This window comes from Rhipicephalus sanguineus, chromosome 2 (genome assembly GCF_013339695.2).
Source record: "Rhipicephalus sanguineus isolate Rsan-2018 chromosome 2, BIME_Rsan_1.4, whole genome shotgun sequence".
Taxonomy (NCBI): Eukaryota; Metazoa; Arthropoda; class Arachnida; order Ixodida; family Ixodidae; genus Rhipicephalus; species Rhipicephalus sanguineus.
The window spans coordinates 92067178-92089985 of NC_051177.1; the positions used below are offsets into that span (position 1 = coordinate 92067178).

A 22808-nucleotide genomic window follows, 5' to 3' on the forward strand; every position below is an offset into this window, starting at 1 on the left:
TATGTTATTGCTCACCTTACGGAATCCCGACTTACCTACTCCTCAATGAATTTCGATGCGCTGGCATTAGTCCCAGGTTGAACAATTTATTTCTTCGTGTCAAAGTCGTGTAGTCTGAATACTTAGTACAGTCCTGTTATCGTGACGACGGTGTCCCTTGCTCTCTGCGCAGTGGCGGCCCATTTCGTCGAGAAGTTCAAGGCGGTCACAGTGCGGCGTGGTGATTCGGCCAGCCTGGAGTGCAGGGCTCATGGCGACCCGTCCATAGATCTGAGTTGGACCCGGGATGGCCGTCGCTTCGATCCTGCTCAAGAGCCCAGGTGAAGAACAGAGCGGTACCGCGGTGGCGCATTAGTTTAACGTAGCGCTTTTGTCCTCGTTGCAGATCGATAACTTGAATGAACGTGAAGTAGAGTAGTTAAACAAGTTGGCCCACTCATTTGCGCGCATGCCAGAAACTGTGCAACAAGTTTGTTTATTGATATTTTTCACATGTTCATACATGCTACAGTAGTTATTCTTGTGTCTCGAGCAACGTGCCAGGACTTTGGGCCATTTCCTATAGGCACTAGTGGAAACTTTACTTGAGACCTGGTTTGCTTACTTGTATTGTCTTTATTTTTTCAAAATATATTATGTTTAAGAGATGCTGGCACCTTTCGGTGGCGCTGGCTACTCCTTTTTTCAGGAAATTAAAAATAATGAAGGCCAAAGAAAAAAAAGTAATATAGGTTGGCGCCCGAAGTTAAGATCATCTCGTACAAGTAAAACACTCAGTCCTCAAATGTATAGCGAAAGTGTTAAAGTGTTTTTTAAGTAAAAAACTAATTTAAACGCACCTGCTAAGTTTTTTTTAAATTATTATGAAATGTGTTAAGGAGAGGTTGCTGCCTAGGTGTGGCTGCGGCTACTCCTCTAGTCTTACAAAATACAGTAGTTCTCATCGTGAAGTTGTCAATAACCATAAAACACTACAAAACTTACACATGAATGGACGTTCATATTCCTAATATCCGGTGCTACAACATAATTCTCCACGCAACAACAATGTTTACACGTCGTAAATTTCACACACCCGAAACGTCCACGCTTTACAGAAGAGTTCATGAAGGTGATTACACAACAGTCACTGGGCACTTGAATGCACTTTAAACGCAGCTGTCGTGAAAGAAATACTGACAGGTTCGAAATGACTCTTGGTTACCTAAGGAAAAGATTACGAATCATTGGTGAAATATTTTGGGCCGACTCCGTGATATCGTTGTCAGTGCATTTGCAGTGCCTGACCGATGTTTTGACCGCAGGTATGCGGTCGAGAAGAATACCGGCAGCTCGTGGTCGGAGTCCGTACTGCGCATCACGGGCGCCGACCGTCGGGACTCTTCGCTCTTCGGGTGCCGCGCAGAGAATGCTTACGGTGCTGACGACGCCAGCTTTCGGCTCATCATACAAGGTATGCACGTGGCCCATAACCTGGAAAAAAAAATCGAGCTTGTAGTGTCGTTTAAGTTTCATCTCGATGCAGCAAGTGAACAAAAAAGAAAAAAAAACGCCAGGCCTGCGCGGAAAGTGCAGCACAGTCACAGCGAAAGCTGGAAGAGCGGCATTTCTAGAGCCCGTTATAAACTCTCCTGTGGCTACTAATACAGGTACATTAGCAACGTACCCACTACGCCACAAAGCGTAATTTTTGGGAAGTTGGGAAGCACCCAGCACGACATTATTCGTTGTTCTGCAGAGAAGCGAGGTACCATATGTAAGTGATTATGTGCAGTTTGTTGATGCGGCGGTTGATGACGATGAATAATCATGGTTGCGCCCTTTGTAATGGGTTGGAAGCTTTAAACGACCCACTAGTTACGTAATGCATATTGTGTGACGCCCGGTCGTTATTTAACTGTCCCACCACGCTTTATAACATACGTTAACCGGAGAAACGTAGAGCGAGAGAGAGAGAGAATTGACTTTATTGAGACCCTGAGGAAATGGATCATGGGAGCCTTATGGGCTTCCTTGGCAACCAACAGAAGTTCACTTGCGAGGAACCCACTACGCTATAAATCATTGTAATTTTTGAGAACTAGGGCAATAGGCACTGTGCCATTTTTCGTCATTCTACAGACAGCCGTGGTACCTGCTAAACGCACTTTGTTGATGCTGTGCGTGATGACGATGAAGAATTATGGCAGAGCTCTTTGTAATGGGTTGGAAGCATTCAACAAAGTACTCGTTGCGCAATTCGCATTGTGTGACACCTGGTTACAGAATTCGCATTGTGCGGCGCTTGGTGCTTATTCTACTCTTTTACCACGCTATATTGCATATGCTAATGTGGTTCCTTCCCGACATGGAGCCTGTATAGGACCTTTTTGCAAAGCAGTTTCAAGCACCGGCATGGCTCAGAGGTTGAATACTGGGCTCCCACGCAGAGGGCCCAGGTTCGAACCTCGTTCCATCCTGGAATTTTTTTCTTCTTATTTAGTTTTTTTTTTCTTATTTCGAGCGATACTGGTTACGGACCGGCGGCGGCGGCGGCGGACAACTACGGCACCAAAAACGGCCGGTGAAATGATCTCATAACAGCTTTCGCTGTAAAAAGAAAACATGGAGCCATAACGACGCTTAGCGTATCGTATCAACAAATCGGTGAACTCATGCTTTATGGAAATCAACCGATGGTGTTAAAACGTGGTGTGCCGCATGCCTCGGTGCCTTGTTGGAAAACGTGCGGTTCCACATGAATAGAGGGCTTTATTACTTTGGAGCCCAAGCCGCCCCATGATCTTGCGCTCTCTTGTACACCGGCTGAGGAACGGAAGTAAACGGTAAGAGCACAAAACAAAGCAAGGGCTTGAAGTCCCCAGTACTAAAACTGTCTAATAACTAGAACCTGTTTGCGCGTCCTTTGTGTCACCTGAAGTTTATCCGCTTAGAAAATGATCTCATAATTGAGAGACCTACGGTACGATTCTGAAACTTTGATCATTTATTTCCTTATGCTTGCCAAGTGCAGCTTGCGCGGTTTATTTCGTTCCTTAAGGAACAAATTGTCACATGGGACCGGTGAGTGTTACTACTACGCTTATTAAACTGAACTGGCACGAACACGTTGATTTTGTGTTTCTGGCACGCAGAGCCTCCTGACAAAGTTGCTGGCCTCGAGCCCACGCACATATCGAGCCGAACGGTGACGTTGGCCTGGTCGGTGCCTTACTCGGGCAACAGCCCCTTGCTGAAGTACCTGCTTGAACACAGGACATTGTCTGGTGAGACCGTGCGTCTGGAAATGACCGTTCGTCTTATCATAGAAAGTCTCTGGCTTTCTCCATATGCCCAAGAGTACTCAACCAAGTACTTCAAAAATGTACATTGATTATTTGTAGGGAGTTTGTTGGCTCAAGTCAGTTTCCTTTATCAGATTCGACGACATGCGCGTAGTTTGATTTTTTTTTATTGCGATAGCAATAAAAAATCAGTCAATAAAAAAGACAGTCTCGACGGGTTTTTGCCGTCGCCGTCATGTCCCTCTTGTATGAAGTCCAAACTCATAAGATCCCCCAGCGCATCGTATGTTCTACCGCGGGTAAAAGCGCGCGGGCGGGGGCGACGAACGCGGCCGAAGCAGAGATCGAACGAGCCGGCCCATTTCTGTCGCTCGCAGGGTGCATGCGATAACATCACCCCGTTCGAGAGGCCTGCCGTCGAAGCAGACAGGAAACGCCCCGCCCGTCTTTAACAATCATTAAAACACGCGAGGTGGGGGGGGGGATGTCGCGCGAGCAGCAGCCTTGAACTTTGAATCTAAGGGCGCGGTCGCGATCGTTGGCGCGTGCGCTATCTCGACAGCTATCACAGCGGGCGGCTCGTATACCCTTCTACGTGCTGCGCCCTCAACGCGAAGTGACTATGCGGAGAGTATCTGTCCCTGGAGCGGCCGTATTCTCTTAGACCAGCGTTTTGTAGTTACGCGAGATCGGATACAAAACAGTTAGCTGCCAGCCTCACTTCGTGTAGCACTACAATTTGTTGCTATCGCATTCATTGCTTCGCGCTTGCGGTGAAACTGTGAATTTTCTTAAAACCAATGCCACGTGTGCCCGTAGGTGTGTGTGTGTGTGTGTGTGTTTGTGTGTGTGTGTGTGTGTGTGTGTGTGTGTGTGTGTGTGTGTGTGTGTGTGTGTGTGTGTGTGTGTGTGTGTGTGTGTGTGTGTGTGTGTGTGTGTGTGTGTGTGTGTGTGTGCGTGTGTGCGTGTGTGGCAGTTGCTCTTTCCGTGTGCCTTAGCGCGTGACAATATGATCGCAGAAACAATCGCCACTGCGGTATTACAACCTTAACGATCACAATAGGCAGCCCGCTTAATCAACGGCAACGACCAGCAGACGTGACATTGGTTTTTAAAAAAATCACAGTTTCACCGCAATAATGACGCAATAATGTCGTGCAACAGTGACTAAGGTATGCTTGCAATGTGTTTTCAAGTTCTGTCCTAAGTAAATACTATGTACGTTATCGTTAAGTCTTGCTCAAGTATATAGAGACAAAAAAGATTCACAATGTGTAACTTAAAAAAGAGTTTTATAGAAATACTTGATTTCCTTTATGTATTGCTGCCGTCTTCGAAAACTCACTTTTGTGTCTTGCATGAAGCTGTACCAGTGAAGTAAGGAAGGAAACTGATAGGCAGGAGGCAGTGAGGTTAACCAGGAAAGTATCCGGTTGGCTACAGTACGCTGGGTGATTGGGAAAGGGAAAGAGAAATGCAAGAGAGAGAGGAGGGAAGGAAATAAGGAATTCATCAATAAGTGCGCTGACGCGTACGTGTAGGATTTCACCGCTGTGCCAAAAACGGCATTTGCGACATAAACGCCTCCGGTTGCCAGTGAAAATTGTTGAAACTTTTGCATATGACATTATATCGGCGGCGATATACTGCCAGAAAGAGAGGTAGATACATCGTAAAGACAAGTAGAAAATTACTGATTATTTTTGACGTATATTAGCTGTAACACGTGCACGTTATAAGATAGAGAGGTGTACTGAAGCCATGCACTTCACACAGCAACAATCCAAGGAAGAGAGGAGGCTAGATACTTGACGTGAACAGCGTTGATTTAACAGTGGATGCCTGTGAAGGCTCCGCGTCTCCCGACATCGCTTATTTAGACAATAACAATGTATTTCATAAATATGGCATAAATTGCGCTAAGATTTATTATTTAATGACGCCCTTGTGCTACACGTCCATCACTTGCTGCCGCGCATCGCAATATACCGCTCATTTTGCAGCAGTGACTTGTACACATTTGAAATGTGGCTATATACACTTAATTTAGCAAATGTATTAATGTGTTTCTTCTATCTGGAGTCTCTGATAAGATGGCGCCTACTATGGGCTCTACGTGCTCCTTCCTTGTCCTTTTGTTGTTTTTTTCAGGAACTTGGGAACGCGAAGTGGATGTCTCCACTGCGCATCCAACTGATGGTGGGCTTTCGCATCTCGTACAAGGGCTGCAACCGTCCACCAACTACGAATTCAGAGTCCGAGCTGGAAATGCCCTCGGACTGGGTGACTTCAGCGATCCGACCATAGTCACCACCAAGCAAGAAGGTATTAGTTCATCTTCTACTGCAACATCATAACTTCTTTATCATTCGGAGTAAACCTCTCTCTCTCTTTCTCTGACACATAGGATGGATAACATAAAATAATGCTGATAGACTTCCTTATGCGGGCGTTGTATTTCTGCGTAGTAAGATTCCATTCATGTTTCATCAGCCAGCACCGGTAGCCTTCTGCAGTAGTCACTGGTGTTGGCCTTAGATTATGTACGGGCCGCATGTGGGATAGAACACGTGTCTGCACCTTTCGAGGGAAGCCCCCCAGTTATGCTCAACGTCGCTACCGACAACATAATGCTTAGAGGATATAGTATCTTGTTTCGATACATATCAGGGCCTGAAATGTCAGTTTAAATTGTAATAATGGTGCTACAGCCCTTATAGAAGCTACGATGCAAGTGGCACGAATTGCAGTTGTGTAACAATGCACGATTACATTTTTTTTATTTTTACATGTCGCAGCTCCAAGCGGCAGCCCGCAGGACATCAAAGTGACGCCAGCCGGCTCTCGAAGCCTTTACGTGACATGGAAGGTGACTATCGCAGGTGTTACCTCACTATTCGGTGTAACTGTGCAATGTAACTTCACCGAGACAAACCGACGAAGTCCGCGAGCGTAAATAATGTAGTAACTGATTTCTTACGCGAGGGGTGGTGTTGGGAGTAGAGAAGGGTTGAGGGGAGTGTAGGTAAAGGCGCACAGTGCCCGTGAGCCCATCGTGCGAAATTTCCGCATGCCTAAGCACCTGCAGAGTATAACGTGCGAAAAGAACATCACACGTCTCGTTGGCTCCGAACCACCCTGTGCATTGAATGTCGCTATGTCATTTTGGGGTTGCAACTGCCCCGGTGTAAGCCGCCAGGCACCGCCCAGCACCATAACCACCTGCCAGTGGTTATGGTGCTTGGCGGGGCCTGGCGGCTAGTTATGGTGCTTGGCGGCTGAACGTGAAGGTCGCGGGATTGAATCCCAGCTGCGGCGGCCGCAATCCTGTGCAATCGGAATGCTAAAGAACCGTGTGCTTCGATTTAGGTGCACGTTAAAGAACCTCAGTTGGCAACTTGAAATTTCTGGAGCCCTCCACTACGGCATCTCTTGGGGACACAAAACCTCTGCAATTATTATTATTATTATTATTATTATTATTATTATTATTATTATTATTATTATTATTATTATTATTATTATTATTATTATTATTATTATTATTATTATTATTACGAATTTGTGCTTAAGTATCGTTAAAATTAGATTTTTGTTCATGCACGCAGGTCAGCATGCATTGAATGCTTCGTGAAATGCTGCTGAATGTGAAAAATGAGAACACACTTTATTTATTAATATTTCTGGGGCTTGAACAAGTATTTCCCATTAACACCTTTTTCGACGTTCTTTCTTCTACGTTCCGTGGTCTCGAACCAGCCACCGTCCGAGGAAGACAAGTACGGCGGAGTGCAAGGCTATTACGTAGGCTACCGCGTGTGGGGCAGCGGCCAGCCTTACCTGTACAAGACTCTGGAGAGCCGCCTGCCTTCCTCCTCGCCGTCACAACTGCAACAGTGCATCCTCAGCGAGCTGCGTCCCCGGACCCGCTACGGCATCGTGGTGCAAGCCTTCAACGCTGATGGTGCCGGACCATCGTCCGACGAAATCGTCGCGCACACACCGGACGTTGGTCAGTCATGTCGACACCTTTCCATATTGTCCTAATAAGATCAAATACGCGATAGGCGAGCTGCGGTCGAGACCATGTGGCCCATATCTCGAGGCAGAAATGTATATATGATCTAATACCGTTCGTAAGCGTCAAATTCCAGCCATATTCGAGCCTGGAGTTCCTCTGTTGATGTGCTGGCTTGAGACCTTTTTAAACAACTGCTGTGCACCTGGGGACAAATTCATCAAGGTTTTCTTTCGTTACAGGTCTTTGCTACAGGTCGACCAGCTTCGCTGATGATACGTCCGGTATCAGGATTGATCGAATTTTCGTTTTAAGAACAATTTTAGCGTAAGACATTTTTCGCGAGCACAGGCCCTGTCTTTCGTGTTTCACTTGGGAAAAAGTGTTGCACGCTGCCGTAGGACGGTAAACAAAAGAACTCCGCTCAAAATTATTTTCTGTAATTTGTCTGTATGAGGGTATCTCCTTAAATATAACTGTTTCTGTACTTTTATGCCCGCCTTGTTGGAGTCGGCATTGAATATTTTTATAGTGGAAGAAAAGAACGTATTAGAGGGACAGATTGGAACGCTTTTGTGTGAGCAAACGGAGTTTTTGGTCGTCTTCCTGGTGGATGGCCTCCTCAGTCCGGGAGGACATCTGACCTGGCCACCAGCCACGCCATCTTCATCAGTTGTCGCTGGTCATCACGGTTGAGGCTGTTAAGCTAGGCCTCCCGCTGTTCCGGTTTGGGTTCGAAACATTAGCCATGGTTCGGTCGCATTTATACACAATGGGGCACGAGGTATTTGGCTTGTGTCAGAATTCTCTGTTATATTTGTGTAATGTGGGATGGATGGGGTGGTACACATTGCTGCGTAGGGAAGTGTCGGTTTGCAGTTGCGTGCGCATTTATCGTGTCCTCTTTCGAGAGGTGCGAGTGTGGTGAATGATAGTTTCTCTTTGCTTGTATGTCGTGCACGAGCCTATTCGTATAACTTTGCTGTGTGGGTACGAAGAAAAGAAATGTATAAGAGCATTGTGACATTTTTCACGCAGCCTGAGTGTGCATAACAGCTCAGGGCGATAGAAAACAAGGATGCATGTTAATCAAGTTTCGCATTACGGAAGTCTGAGGGGTGTCCTCCATCTTTTGCAGACCTTCCCGCTCCTCCGCTGCTAAAGCTGGTATCCACCACATCCTCCACGATTCAGCTCAGCTGGCTGGCATCGAAGCACCAACCTATCGACGGTGAGTTCACGCTTCTTGTGAAGCGCTGGCTTTCACACAGCAGTGTTGCCATTCCCAAGATTTCAGTAAGCGGATTGACGTACTCACTTAGATTTATGGAATTTTGCAAGCCCTACTGCTAAATGCATTAAACAATGAATTAGAGAGGAAAATTATTCCACGGCATCGTGGAATTTATTACCAATGACTTAATTATACAGTGAAGAAGGTTGCCCACCTGACGGCTTAATCGTTTCAACTGTTTTTGGACAGGGCGGTCTGGGCTAGATTGACAAGACGCGCTCGCGGTATAATCATAAAATCAGTGACGAGAAAAGTCTTCTAATTTTACTCTCGCAGGCTATGTCTTGTTCTACAAAGGTGAACCTCGACTCGGTCGGCCAACGAGTGTTGTTGCCGAAGGGACGCCGGAATGGTCGTCCGTGCAAACCACTGCCGAGAGGTCGACGTATGTGTTTCGCGGCTTGAGCTGCGGCAGCAGTTACGTCTTCTACGCGTTGGCCTTCAACTCCGCAGGTCGAGGACCTCGAAGCAACGTCGTGTTGGCCAAGACTGACGGGTCAGGTTGGTATCCGCGACGTCACATACGCCTCTCAATAAATCAAAAAGAAAAAGGTAGACAATAGAGGATCCTGTGATACTTTACAAGGTTAACAATTCGAGTTCATCTGAGCTATACTGAAGCAAAATTCAGCAGTTTTATTGACGCAAACTGCCTCGGCTGACGATTCATTTGCGGTGTATGCCTGCATGTGAAAGCTGTGATTGCATAAAGGTGTACGCAGTTCAGCGGGATACATCTATATAAAAAGGCTTCAGTAGCTCTTAAATATGAGACATTCAAATTTGGGACATCTGTAGAACTCTAGCACGCGCCCATCACGTGTACCAAGCGTGTTAAAGAACTATAGGTCTGCACATTTTCTCATGAATAAACTCAGCCATAGTCTCGCAGAATCAGAGTGACACCTGAATGTGCGTGTGAGTGAACTTGGTAGAATTTCGATGATCTTAAGTTTTAGCGAAACCGGCTGAGAAAAATTTGGTGAGCTTAAGTCTGAGTGTGCTAGTCTGATTAGAATTCTGGCGGGTTCGAGTGAGGCTTCGAGCTAAAATATAGTTCGAGTTCGTGAATTAGCCTGAGTGAGTTTTCTTAATTTAACGGGGATAATACCGATAATTTCTGGGTTTTACGTTCCAGAACCAAGATAACATAATGGCGCACACTGTAGTGAAGGATTTCGGGGTAATTTTGATCAGCTGGGGCTGCTTAACGTCACCTAAACCTAAGTACAGGGATGTTCTTGCGTTTCTCCCCCATTCAAATGCGGCCGCTGTCGGCCTGGAATCGAGCCCGCGTCCTCCAGCTCAGAAGTTAAGCTGCCTTGCCTGCTAAGCTACACGGCGGGTACTTTACTGGGAACATATGGACACATATGTCCCCTGATACATATGGATATATACGGACATATGAGGACGACGCAGCGAGCAATGGAAAGGAAAATGATAGGTGTAACCTTAAGGGACAAGAAGAGAGCAGAGTGGGTAAGGGAACAAACGGGTGTCAGGGACATCTTAGTCGAAATCAAGAAGAAATGTACCTAGTACATGGGCAGGGCATGTAGCGCGTAGGCAAGATAACCGCTGGCCAATAAGAGTAACTGACTGGATTCCATGGGAAGGCAAACGCGCGAAGGGGAGATAGAAAGTTAGGTGGGCAGATAAGATTAGTAAGCTTGCGGGTGTAACGTGGCAGCAGAAAGCACAGGACCGGGTTGATTGGTGGAACATGGGAGAGTCCTTTGCCCTGTAGTGGGCGTAGTCAGGTTGATTATGATGATATGGACATACCGCTCTTGCATGTTCATTCTTTACGTTGTCTTCCCCCTTCCTTCTTCCTTTCGTCTCTTTTGCATACAGTTCCCGTAGCTCCCGACTTACGAGAGCTGCTCGTGGCGAACCCGACTCGCGGTGTCCTGCGACTGACCGCGTGGAAAAGCGGTGGCTGCCCGATCACTTCGTTCACCGTGCTCCACAGGAGACATTCCGCGCACGACCACTGGGACCCTCCGGTCACTGTGCATGCACCGGATGCGTCCGAGTTATCAAAGCTACCGCAGGAGCTGGCCATCAGGCACCTGACACCGGCCACCAGGTACCAGCTGCTTGTCACGGCGCACAGCGAGGCCGGCTCAACGCACGCCGAGTACGTGTTCGCCACGCCCACGCTCTCTGAAGGTGAGATACAAAAACTCATTACCTTCTTCCCACCAGCGTGGGCATTTAGAAAGCACGCTGTTCACACTCTATTTCGTATCGTCACATTTGAGAGTTTTGGCACCGGGGCTTACGGCTATGCAGCTTACCTACTCGAGCTCTGGCGTTCCTTTGTACTCCCAGCTCCACCCAAGGAGAATACAAAGGAACGCAAGGGCTTACGTATACATACGCCGCTTTGGAGCCCCGGAACTAACTACTAAATTTAGGAAGAACCGCTGTTTTGTGATTAGGGTTGATAATATGGCTGATGTAGTGCGGAAAACAATCGAAATGTTATGAAAATAGCCCACTGTCATCGTGGTGAATTGCTCGAAAAATGTGCGTCATGACTGCTTCCGAACAAAACGACGTTATGTTGTTCGGTGGTTGTACATGTGCCACTGCGTAGAGCAGAGCCTGCCTTCGTTTAAGCGTGAATGTTCCTTTTCTGCAAGAGGAAAGGTCAACACAATGAAACGTCTTGCACCTTCAACTCTACACATGAGATGTCATGACAGTATTTAAAACACTTCACGTTGCCTGCCTTACACTGAGAAGCTGGGCACACTTGGATTCGTTGAGTGGTTAAGTGGGAGTTGAACGTTTCTCCGCAGGTGCCTTGTCGGCCACTCACTGGACGGAGGCGACTGACCTGCAACGCCGAAGCGTTGACGTCGTCGTGCCCGTAGTGTGTACGGTGCTGGTTACGCTGCTTGGGGCGGCCGTGGTCGGCTACGCTATGTCCCGCAGGCGTCTTGCTGCCCTTCGAAGACGTCGGTTAGGTCAGTGCTTCTCTGTTTATACCAATTGTTTCAGACATGTGCCGAATAGAGAACTATTATTTAACGTTAAACCACATTAAAGAGAGACCTAGTGTTATCACATGGCAGTGACAGTGAACAGTTAAATACCCCGAAAGTTGCCAGTTACGAAGTCGGGAAACATCCGCTCACTACTACTGAAAGTCTTCACGCAGGATTGTTTATAAATATGCGCACGTCTGTTCTTCCCACTCCTGCAATAACCTCGTTGAGGCTGCAGTATGTATAAATGAATAAACTAAATAAACTTTCTATTGAGGAGACGGCCCCATCCACCATCCCACCTTGCCCTCTCCCCTTCTCCGTATAAATACACGTTATGTTCAAATCACCAAGATAGTTACAAGCATTTCGCTGGCAGCGTGCACACTGCTGGTGCCTCGCGTAAATTCAGCAACGATACAACTGTCCGATAAACGATCACAATGTTCATCATGCTTTTGATACGAAACCTTCAAGAAATTTTTAGTTCTTTGGGCCCGTCTTGCACTAGGCGAGAACATGATAACGGTAATAGTATCGCAGAAATAAACTTGGCTAAAAACTAAAGAAAAATGACCCGTGAAAGCAAGCACGTAGCCAGGATTTTTTCGTGGGGTAGGGGGGGGGGGGGGGCTAATATTTTGATGCAGCACAAGACGCGAGTTAAATCCGCGATGGAATGCAAGTTTTTGCACTGCTGTAAAGCTAGTGCGTGTGCACCAGAAAGAATGCTTTCCAACCAAATAACCTCGACCAAGAAGGGCCAAAAGAGTCAGTGACGGAAAACGAAGTGACAACCATTGCTTCCGTCGCTCTTTATCATGAGGCTTTGCGGTAAATGAGTAAAACCGTGTTGCGGGCGAGTTTTTATAGGTGTTTGAGCACTCCACCCCACAGAGATTATTATTAGACATCTCTTCTTGAAATTTCGGACACCACACATACGACGAACGTTGCCTATTTCCTTTAAGTACGAGCGGCAAAGGAGGAGAGCTACCGTGCTGCCTTACCGTATTTGCGTACCGTATTTGCGTAACTTGCTAAAAGACACTAATTTCTCGGCGAGCGTTGCCGTGCTCTCCGAATAAAGGTCCTTGGGTAGCTGTTCTTGGTGAGTTCCTTGACTAGCGTCTCTTTTTCATTTGTTTAAACGCGCACGCCGCTACTTATACTTGTGCCTCTATACTCTTGCGTTAATGGCCGACTGGATGAATTTCAGGGGGGAGGGGAGGGGGGATCCCGGGCCCCGCAGGCCCCCCTGCCCCCGCTTCGGTTCTCGGTGCATGCCTCAATCGTGACGCAAGGAAATGAGCATCTGTGCGCGTAACATTGGCCGTTTTAAACGGTCCAACTGTAAGTTCAGTTGCGCAGTGCCCACTACGCCACAGTTCTTCCTTTTGCGAATCAGCGAAGGGCCCACTACGCGTCCGTAAGGCAACATGCGAACCTACGCAGCTGCTCGCTTTGTTGATGCTTTTGATGATGATGATGATTAAATGAGTCTGAGCGCTTTGTAATGGGTGTGCCTTTAAAACACCCAATCGTTGCGCGATTCACATGTTTTGACGCTTGGCGCAATTCTACGCTTCTGCCACGCAGTATTACATGCGTTAAGGAGACACATCCCACTACATGACATTCATATAGTGTTTTTTTTTCCCCAAGCAGTTCGAATAAATAGCGTGGCTCTGTGGTAGAACACCTGCTTGCCCCGCCGACGGCGTGGGTTCCGATTCTTACTCGAATCCGAATATTTGTATTATTTATTTTATTTGCATCTTTTCGATTTTTCGGTCACGGACAAGACGATGATTTTTAGCTCACAACCAACGACGCCGACGCCGACACCGTAATTTCCGTGAAACGAGTTCTTTAACGCTATCGCCTTAAAATGAAAGCCTTAAGTGGCTGTTCTGGCGCTCCCTTGTGCAAGGCCTTGAGAGACATTGCGGGAGACTATGGGCTCGCAAACATAGTTTCCCACAATATAGTGAAACCTTGGTGATACGATCACAGCTCATACGAATTTCGGGGTGATACGAATTTTTCGTTGGTGTCGGCCAAAGTCCATTAGCCTGCAATGTAATGGAGTACGGTTGTTGCGAACCGATTTTCACCCAGCGACGTTTGATACGAACGTTGGCTACCGCCCAGATACGAAGAGGTGCTGTCCACGCTGTCGCGGAAGACGCGCCAAGCACGTGAGAGCGCGGGAACGCAAGCGTGGCCATGCGCGCCGCACCGCCAAATCGCCAGAGTCACGGTGTAAGAAAAACAGTTTTCTTACGGTCAGAATAAACCTTCAGAGACGCGTCACGGTCTCCGAGTGTCGCGGGTCACAACGCACCTGGTTCATTAATTAAATACGCGCGTACGGGCCGTATATTTACGAGTGCTGGTATGATTGCTGACATCTATTAACTGGCAATCACTCAGGATCCTTCCTGACCTTGCTGCAGCCCTGAAAAACAATAAATGAAAATGTACGCCAGCTATCCTTTGTCGCATGATAATTTTTCATGCTTTCTGGTGATACGAATTTCGGAAGATACGAATATTTTTGGCGGTCCCGTGAGATTCCTATCACCGAGGTTTCACTGTATACTGGAGGGAACTCTGGCGCGGCGATCATCCAGTTGCCGTGGGAATGATGGGTAGTACATGGATTTGCCTAATCTTCGTGTTTGCGACTTCGAACACACTTGTTGTTTTGTTTATTGTTGTGTTTTGTATTTTGTTTGGGATAAAAGAATGGATCGTTGGGAACTTCGCGAACTGATTTGAATTGGTGACCACGGTCAAGGTAATGAAGTAGAACTGCCAAACTTTTGCGGAACTTGGTCTCGCCACAAAGCGCCTGCAGGCCACACGGAGCCAAACAGAGCCGAAAGAACAAAGCTTAGACAAATCCGGGTACCACCCATCATTCCTATGCCGGCTGAAACGCCATGCGTTGCAGCTCCCATGGACACTAGCGCCAGATTTCCCTCTAGTGTATTATTAGGAAATTCTATGCTCACAAAGGTCTTGTGAGGTCTTACAAAGCCTCGCAAATAGTCTTGTTTGGTCTGGCAAGGTTTCGCAAGGCTCCGTCCAAAAACCCGCGTGACCTTTTCCGAGCGAGTGATGGCGCCCCAGTATGATGCCGTCATAACGTCGCACTATAACGTCACGATGACATTGCGTCACGTGATGACGTCATCAATGGACATCGTCGATCGGTCAAATGTGGGCCGATCTTGGAGGCAGTGCAACACCACCTCAGGTGCAGAAAGCTACAATGAACTACAGTGAACTACAATGAACTACTGTGGAGGGGGAAGGAACATAGGAATCGACTGCGAACGTTACAGTGATTTATTGCGTGTCTATCAAACTGTGGCTCATTGTGTGTTGCAGGGAGTCTGGCGCCCGAGTGTATAACTTATCAAGTATAATTTACTTGACAACTTACCAATGCATTACCAAGTGTACAGCAGGCTTTCGCCTTCAGTTGTTACAATGCCACATGCTGGCTTTTTTTTCCAGTTTGGCGTCCAGGAGATGGAGCGTCTTCGTCTGAATTGACGAGAAAGTCGGTTGAAGCCGTGCCGATGTGCGAATACGAGAAGCCAGTACTTCAGGAGCAGCAGCACGACGTTTCGGCATCTCGGTCCGAGCAGCTGTACTTGCCGTCCCCTTTCGGGCCCCGAATGCTGCCCTGCCGCGTCGCTGACGACAGCGACGCAGCCCGCATCGATGCGGCCACTCTGCCTCGCTGCCTTCCAACCGTTCACGAAAACATCGAGCTAGACGCGGGAAACTGCGTGGAGCGGTCCGCCTATGATGTGCCTTTCGCACCTAGAGATTCACTGCAAAAGGTGCGCTCGTATGCCTGCCAAATGATGCTCAAATATATTTAAATAAAGAGAAGAAACATTGCAAAGAAAACACACACAGGCTTGTATAGAAAACTAATGACGACGACGATGTTAATGTTCTTTTATCAGGTCGCACGAAACCAAAATGAGGTACAAGTCAATCTTGCAAATCGGCACGTTGCGACCCAGTACAGCCCGATATGGGCGTTTTAAGCGAATCATCAATTTCGTTGTCATGGACCTGTTGTAGAGGTTAAATGGCTGTTGTGATGCAGAACCGAGCTTCTGGGTACATATTTATCTAACTATATGATAACATCTCGAAAAAGAAACGCACAGACGGGCACTCGTATTATCGCAGTTTGGGCACGCGCTGCTTGTTTTGTCCCCAATTAACCAATAGGGAAGCGCGCTACAATGGTTCTTCCGGCTCTTCTTAACACTTACGCCGTATTTCTATTTGTTCCCAGAAAAAAAAATGTCAATTCAGGGGCTTGAGGTGAAGAAGAATTAGGCCTCTAGTTCATAACACATCGCGACAGTGTTGAGAGATAAGTAGAATGCGTGTGCTCATTCATGCGTTGTGCACGTACGTCTAAAAGCTATTACTCATACTGATGCGCAGTGGCCTATCATATTCGCGCGATGGTAGTGAACCATGTGTAGTGAACTGAACCGTGCGTATGCTGAGCAATACTTTTGCCTTTCTTTTTCCTTTGCTGTTGTCCAGCTTGCGGAACGTGACGACCTTCTTGCTTCGGCGGAGCGCCTGACTACGGCGAAACAAGGTGGGGCGGTATCTCATTTCAGGTGGAAGCAAAAGGAATGCATATATATGCGTGTGAAAGAAAAATGTAAGCCAGTTTTTAGAAGACTTCTGCTTCACCGCTGTAGCTGGAGCATATGAAATGGATGTTCGCAATAAAGGCTATACAGGCAATTTGACCGGTATGAAACAGACAGTATCGCGCTAGGCTTCAGGCGGACAAGCGCTGTCACTAATGAGGCGTTGGATATGTATAGCCAATCTCCAAGCAACAAGGCATTGCAAATGTAACTGGCACATCATAGCCGGTTGATTTTGTGCCGTAAAAGCTCTAACTAACTAACTAACTAACTAACTAACTAACTAACTAACTAACTAACTAACTAACTAACTAACTAACTAACTAACTAACTAACTAACTAACTAACTAACTAACTAACTAACTAACTAACTAACTAACTAACTAACTAACTAACTAACTAACTAACTAACTAACTAACTAACTAACTAACTAACTAACTAACTAACTAACTAACTAACTAAGAAATGAGCTTGGAATACTACGTGTCTGATAGCTTGAGATCAGCGTCAGAAACTGAAGAATACGAGTAGGCCTATAGCAACGCGATATTTTTCAAGATAACGACTAACGGATAAAGCTTGCGTTGTCATACATAGTGTTACAAATATCACCTAGGCAAAGGGTGACTTAGAATTAGGCCCTAAAAAACTTATGATCGACGTTATGCAATTTTCACCCGCCGTTTACCGTATAGATGTCCGTGTGTTTACGATCGCTTTCTTCTGCTCGTTAGACTTCTCACAAGCGCAACTCATCAGCAAGGTTGAAGAGAGCACCGAAGCGGAGGCACACAAATAGCCACAAGGTCTTTAGAAATTAATGAAATCTAACGTGAGTGTAATTTTTTTTCCCATCTACTTAAAGAACAAATGCTAATTACGCCCATTTTGCTTTATAGGCATGCAAGTCACGCGTCCCCTCCTCTTTACGCGATGCGAAGCGGTGCCCTCTTTTTGACGAGGAAGACGAGTGGATAGCGGTGGTCGCAACTCTTGTGGAGATTCCTGGAGACAGCTGCCATCGGCCGAAGTGCGACTCGAAAATGGTCAGTGTGCACGCAGGTGGTCGGCTGGCAGTCGCAGCATTGACTGAACATGAAGTGGAAGATTAAACGATAGCTTCGATCTCGTGCAAAATTTTTGCGCTGCTTGTTGAATGACCGACAGTGTTAAACTGAAATGCGTGTGGTAAAAACTCTGGACTTTCCAACGGTAATGTGTGGGTACGGAAAACTTTCCGAATTCGGCCCCAGCTATGTAAGCTAGTTTGAGGGCTGTTCGCGAAGCACGCGCACAACCATCAATTTTGTAAACGTATACGGCATTTTGAGACTTGGGATTCACGCAAACATTTATTATACCTTTACAAAAAAACGTTTTTTTTTTTCACAACAGCTTTCAAGCGCCGCAACTTTGGTATATATGTGTGTGTTGAAGAGCCATATAACTAAATATGGTGCAAACAATGGCTCTTGTTGATAATAGAGGGGTTTACATTAACTACTCCGAGTGTATCGAAGCATCTTGTGAAGCGACAGTCGCGAGGGATGCTACTCGTATTTCTAATGGCCGCGCCAACAACGTTCTTATTTGCTCACTGCAGGTCAGAATCATCGTTCTGCAGTGGCGTCGGAGCATTCCAACGCTGCAAGCGGTGTGCAGTGGCTCAACCCGTTGGTGAATGACAAGACAAGGTCGTTGTCAACTGCGAATAAGATGGACCTACCAGATGCCGCGGGAATGTACTGTTGGTGCGCGATACCAAGTCCTCCTGTTCCATGTCCCTCGAAGACCCTCCTTGATACATTGCCTTCGCGGTGCAGTATTTGCAAGCAGCGCTGCGACTGGAATTCATGCAAGTCACAAGTTTTCGTGCGCTGACTTCATTTTTTTAGCGCACAGAGCGACCAAGTTCTACCTGAAATGTGCGTTTGCTTGCCAACGGGTTACCCTTTCGCGAGTGACTTCTTAAGACTCATCAGGTAGCTTGGAAAACAACGTATGTTACATGCTTGGTAGCTTTCACTGTATCTTGTCCGCGAATCGTATATCGTGCTTCCGTGTCTTCCGATATTGTGTTCAAAAAACATTGGGCATGCGTAAAAGCGGATCGTAAGTGTATGAACAGGTGCCAGTCAATTATACAAATAACATAACGGTGGTCAATACGGCGTGCTGCTGCAAGATATAGACGGAAATATATGAAGGCAAAAGCTAGAACAGAAAAGGAAGTCGTCAGACATTATTGTTAAGTCGTGCATGACATCAAAGCAGCTGATAGGATGCAAGTGAAGTGCCTAGTTAGTGAAGGTGGGAGGGTCCCTTATTCCATGAACCCTCTGATGTGGAGCGCCCGCTGGACCCGGGCGACAACTTGGCGCTGGTCGACCCAGTACACTGGCTTGGAGATAGCAGCCTCCCACGCTTCAGTGAGGAGGTTTGGGTCTCCATCTGTTGCTGCTGCTTGTTGAATGTTGCTGAAGAATGACGAAGAACAAAGGCGCATGCTGGCAAAAAAAAAACAACATATCAGAAAGTAGTGTACACTTCACCATCGCCCATGTCAGACAGTGTTCTTACTGCAGTTTGCTGAAGCAGTTAAATGAAAAAAATTGCTTGAACAGGGTGTGCTAGAAGCCTGCATCCCTCAAGTGAGATGTCTGAAAATGCTATGCTTTGTTACTGTGATTGCTCTGCAAGCAGTAGTTTCCAGCGCGTGGTGGAAGAAGCGCAGTATACGTTGTCGTCAAGAAATGTGCCTTAATTTCATCGATTTCATCCATGCGTACAATATACGCAGTGACCACAATCCAAAGATGACGAAGCGACGCACGCAACGTGCAAACTTGGTGTTTGTACTGGTAGCTCATGAGTCATAACTAAGCGCATAGCACCTCCTCAGCTAGTTTTCCGATGCGTGACATCTCGTAAGTTCACTACATGCAGTCTCGTATCTTATCTCTACCGGATCTTGTTTACAACATGGGCACACATAACAAAGCACAAAACTAGTATACCTGGCACTAATGTGTAAGATGCAATAAATCGTGCTCTTGCAAATGCTGTTGCATGCTTCCTGCATTTTGTCTTTTTCTTTCGAACACGTAAAGTTCGCTCTATGGATAACGACGTGACCTACGTGATAGCTCCGGAGTTTAGCATTATGCCTTATTCCTACCCTACGCAATTTTAATTCTGGTGTACGCAGTATGCTCGGCGTCGCAGACGCGTGTTTGCATATACCCTAAAGACCGAAATAGCGGAAATGTCGATCGCCGTCACATGCGGGAAAGTCGCGTGGCACGAGCAGAAACGTCACCTATGACGTAGTTGGTGGAGCGGCGCTCGCTGTCCACTATGGTTCTGGCAGCAGAGATCCTGGAAAAAGAGTGAAAACTGCGACACTGGCAGCACAGCGATACATATGCAACCCTATAAGCAGAACCTTGCCCTTTCATCATCCATCCAAATTTTAAAGCGCTGTTGTGACGTCATACGTCACGTTTCTGTTCAAATCACGTGACTCTCCCGCATGACACGGCGACTGTATGCTCCGCTATGGCGCTCTTCACGTGTCGCGGATATCATCACGTGCAGGTCCTCCTCATCACGAAAGCGATCTGTGCCAAGTTTTCACCAAAGCAATCGGAGAATACCACCAAGCACGTGCTGTGCATCGCAGGTGTGCTGGATTAAAAAAAAAAGAAAGAAACATGTGTCCTTTCGTTCGGCATCAATTCGACGCTGCCACTTGCCCACCCACAGGCTAAGCCGTGATTTGAGAAGCAACTAGTACCTCTGTGCAAGAGTGGCTTGCTTATCGGAGGAGCGAGCGGCAGACCGACAGCGTATGGAAAATCGGTAAGTCGTTACACATGAAACGTAACTGAAAAAATATGCGCAATTTCAATAGTTTGTAACAATTACGAAGCCTACAGCTACACAAGCAGCCGAGGAAGAGTCATACTGCAAGGTGTTTTGCCTTTCTTTTTAGGCCATCCGAATTTATTTTGCTTTTATTTTATTGCGATAGCAATTATATGGACAGTCTGATTTTTGGACAGGTTGATTTTTGCCATCGCCGTCGCCGCCGTCATGCACCGTATATGTCTATAATATATATATATATATATATATATATATATATATATATATATATATATATATATATATATATATATATATATATATATAAGCCGCAAAGAAAAATAATTCAGAAAAACTTTCCGACGTGCGGAATCGAACGGGCGACCTCCCGCTTGCGGCGTTAGACGGTTAGGCCACCAACAGCACAGCCTTTCAGCCTGCTAACGGCGAGCTATTTATACATACCACTTACATCAGCATGCTTTCTTAGTTACCACATAGATGGCGCGATGTGCACGCGTGGCGCGCTTTAAAGATCGTCGCCCCGTTCCTGCGAACGCCGTTGCTCTTCGACCTACAGGGCGTGGTCGCCTTCGTGCGCTTATGTCGAGGAAAGAAGGGGGCGGCTGGCGGGGGGGGGGGGGGGTGTTGTATGTCTTGTGCTGTCCCCGCGATGTCCGCGCTGAAGTCACAGAGCGTACGAAGATCGCTTCGCTCGCTGCAGCGGCCGCGTTTGCGAAAGGAGCGCGCTTTTCAAACAGAAATAAGTAACAACTGGGACAGTTAGTTCGCGCTCGTGCTGTGTGTACCTGTTCGTTTGTTTCGTGCGTCCTGCTTTATGTTTGTGCAGTGCGCTTCCAGTGTCGAGCTGTGACGCATGATAGTTCGCGCTCGTTCTGTGTGCATTCCTTTCGTGCGTTCTTTGGGCTCGAGCGACGCGCTGGCAATTTCGAGCTGCTTTCCGTTCTTCGCGTTACATTCCAATTTATTGCTATCCCATTCATTGCGGCGAAACTGACTTTTTTGGCATGGTGTGACGTACGACTCTTGGCGGTTGGCTACAAGATGGTCAAAGTATCGGTGTTTAACAAGCCAGGTGCTCCTTCTGGGATAATACATGACAAAAGTGACATTATGAACAACAATTATACATTTCCACTTGCTATCCACAGTCGGTCGCTAAGCTGTAAGAAGCTCGTGTGGTGACGCTTATGCCATTAAAGTTTTAACTGCAAGCTGAGATGGTCGTTTCTGTTCAGTAAGAACGCTGTTCCGCTCCGCAACGTCAATGTTTAGTGCACAATGTTTAGTTCAATCTGTAGCCACAGAAGGGAAATCACATTACTAAATGTTGTTGCAAATGTTGAAGGTGGAAACTGTTTGTGTGCGTTTGTTCAAGATTCACAACGCCCGTTTTGTTTGGCGCCACGGTCCGTGTACCGCATGTGAAGATGTGGTCTGTACGTGGGCCACGGGGTGTCTATCGACGTTATGCTGAATTCATAAAATTCATACATTCACAACAATGCGCGTCTAACCTGCGAGACCGGCGTTTTAGCAGCAATGCTGCATACAGGTAACAGATCTGTAACAATACATAAATATTTTTGCACCTAACCTAACATTACGAGGTTGCCTAAAGCAATAAAGCAATGAAAAACAACAAAGCTAACTTTTGCAAGGCCGACGCAACGTGCTGCAATCTATGGAGGTCCGTTAAACCCGCATTTAAAATATTTGAAAAAAAAAAAAACGTTCAGCGAGAATCAAAGTTGCTGTCATGGACTGACACGAGGCAGTGCTACTCGATGAAAAAAAAAAAAAAGATAAGCAAACGCGAACGTTGTGTCTGCATGCTATGAGCCTATCGCGTTTCACTTGGGATAGAGTACATTCGGAGTGTTCGGAAAATATGCATTGTCGAACCTATCTTACATGAATTAACACACATACAACAGTCCATTCCCCTAGTCCCCTAGTCGCTGTCGCTCTGGCGATTCGGGTTATAGAGGAGCGAACACTGCTTGACGGGTTTCATCCTGCTGCCCTGCGCGCAGTTGAAGTGCTGGGCGAAGGGCGGAAAGTTGCGCAGGGCCTTGTTGCAGTCCTTGGTGCCCGGCTGAGCTGCGCCACACATGAGGTAGCAAAGCGTGATGAAGAACAGCTGCTGCTCGGTGTACTGCTCGAGCACTCTCATCGGATGTGGGTCCGAAGCGAGCGCCCACTTCAACGCCGCGTATGCCACCTCCAGCGCCGGAATGTCAGGAAAGAGGCGATGGCCTGCGAAGAAGTACCACGCGCACTTTTCACGCTTAAAGCGTAGACCAATCCCTCGAGGGCGCTACCATATTGCGATCGCAGTGCCGTCTATCATCTAGCACGTTACGCTGGTATGTGCGACCGTGCATGAGGTTATGCCATGCTCTTGGAGAGGAGAGGGGAACACACAGTGGATATGCTAAAATTACTCTGGTTCGCACAGTTGTCACTACCACGAAAAGCTCCCACTAGCATACATGGCCACCCGATCACACCAGAGCGAGGAGAACGCGGCGTAAGTGACGTCATGGGTTGCAACTAATAAGGTTGTGCATAGATGGGCGAGGATAGAGTTACTGTATATGCTACCTTTTTGCATG

General features: G+C 47.0%; 2 protein-coding genes across 2 annotated transcripts in view; both read left to right on the top strand.

Annotated features, from left to right (window-relative positions):
* Positions 1 to 14060, top strand: part of LOC119381739 (Down syndrome cell adhesion molecule-like protein Dscam2) — a 104867-nt gene extending 90807 nt beyond the window's left edge. The window contains exons 14-24 of the mRNA XM_049412881.1: positions 173 to 320; positions 1305 to 1453; positions 3135 to 3266; positions 5436 to 5609; positions 6083 to 6153; positions 7044 to 7296; positions 8441 to 8533; positions 8873 to 9097; positions 10454 to 10771; positions 11407 to 11574; positions 14032 to 14060. Coding sequence (XP_049268838.1) covers positions 173 to 320; positions 1305 to 1453; positions 3135 to 3266; positions 5436 to 5609; positions 6083 to 6153; positions 7044 to 7296; positions 8441 to 8533; positions 8873 to 9097; positions 10454 to 10771; positions 11407 to 11574; positions 14032 to 14060 — 1760 coding nt within the window. The remainder of the gene's footprint in view (positions 1 to 172; positions 321 to 1304; positions 1454 to 3134; positions 3267 to 5435; positions 5610 to 6082; positions 6154 to 7043; positions 7297 to 8440; positions 8534 to 8872; positions 9098 to 10453; positions 10772 to 11406; positions 11575 to 14031) is intronic.
* Positions 14061 to 15127: 1067 nt separating this feature from the next.
* Positions 15128 to 17134, top strand: LOC125757189 (uncharacterized). Its single transcript, XM_049412489.1, has 3 exons — positions 15128 to 15455; positions 16186 to 16243; positions 17037 to 17134. Exons 1-3 carry the CDS (start codon positions 15189 to 15191, stop codon positions 17099 to 17101), a joined length of 390 nt encoding a protein of 129 aa, XP_049268446.1. The 5' UTR covers positions 15128 to 15188; the 3' UTR covers positions 17102 to 17134.
* The last annotated feature ends 5674 nt before the right edge of the window (positions 17135 to 22808 follow it).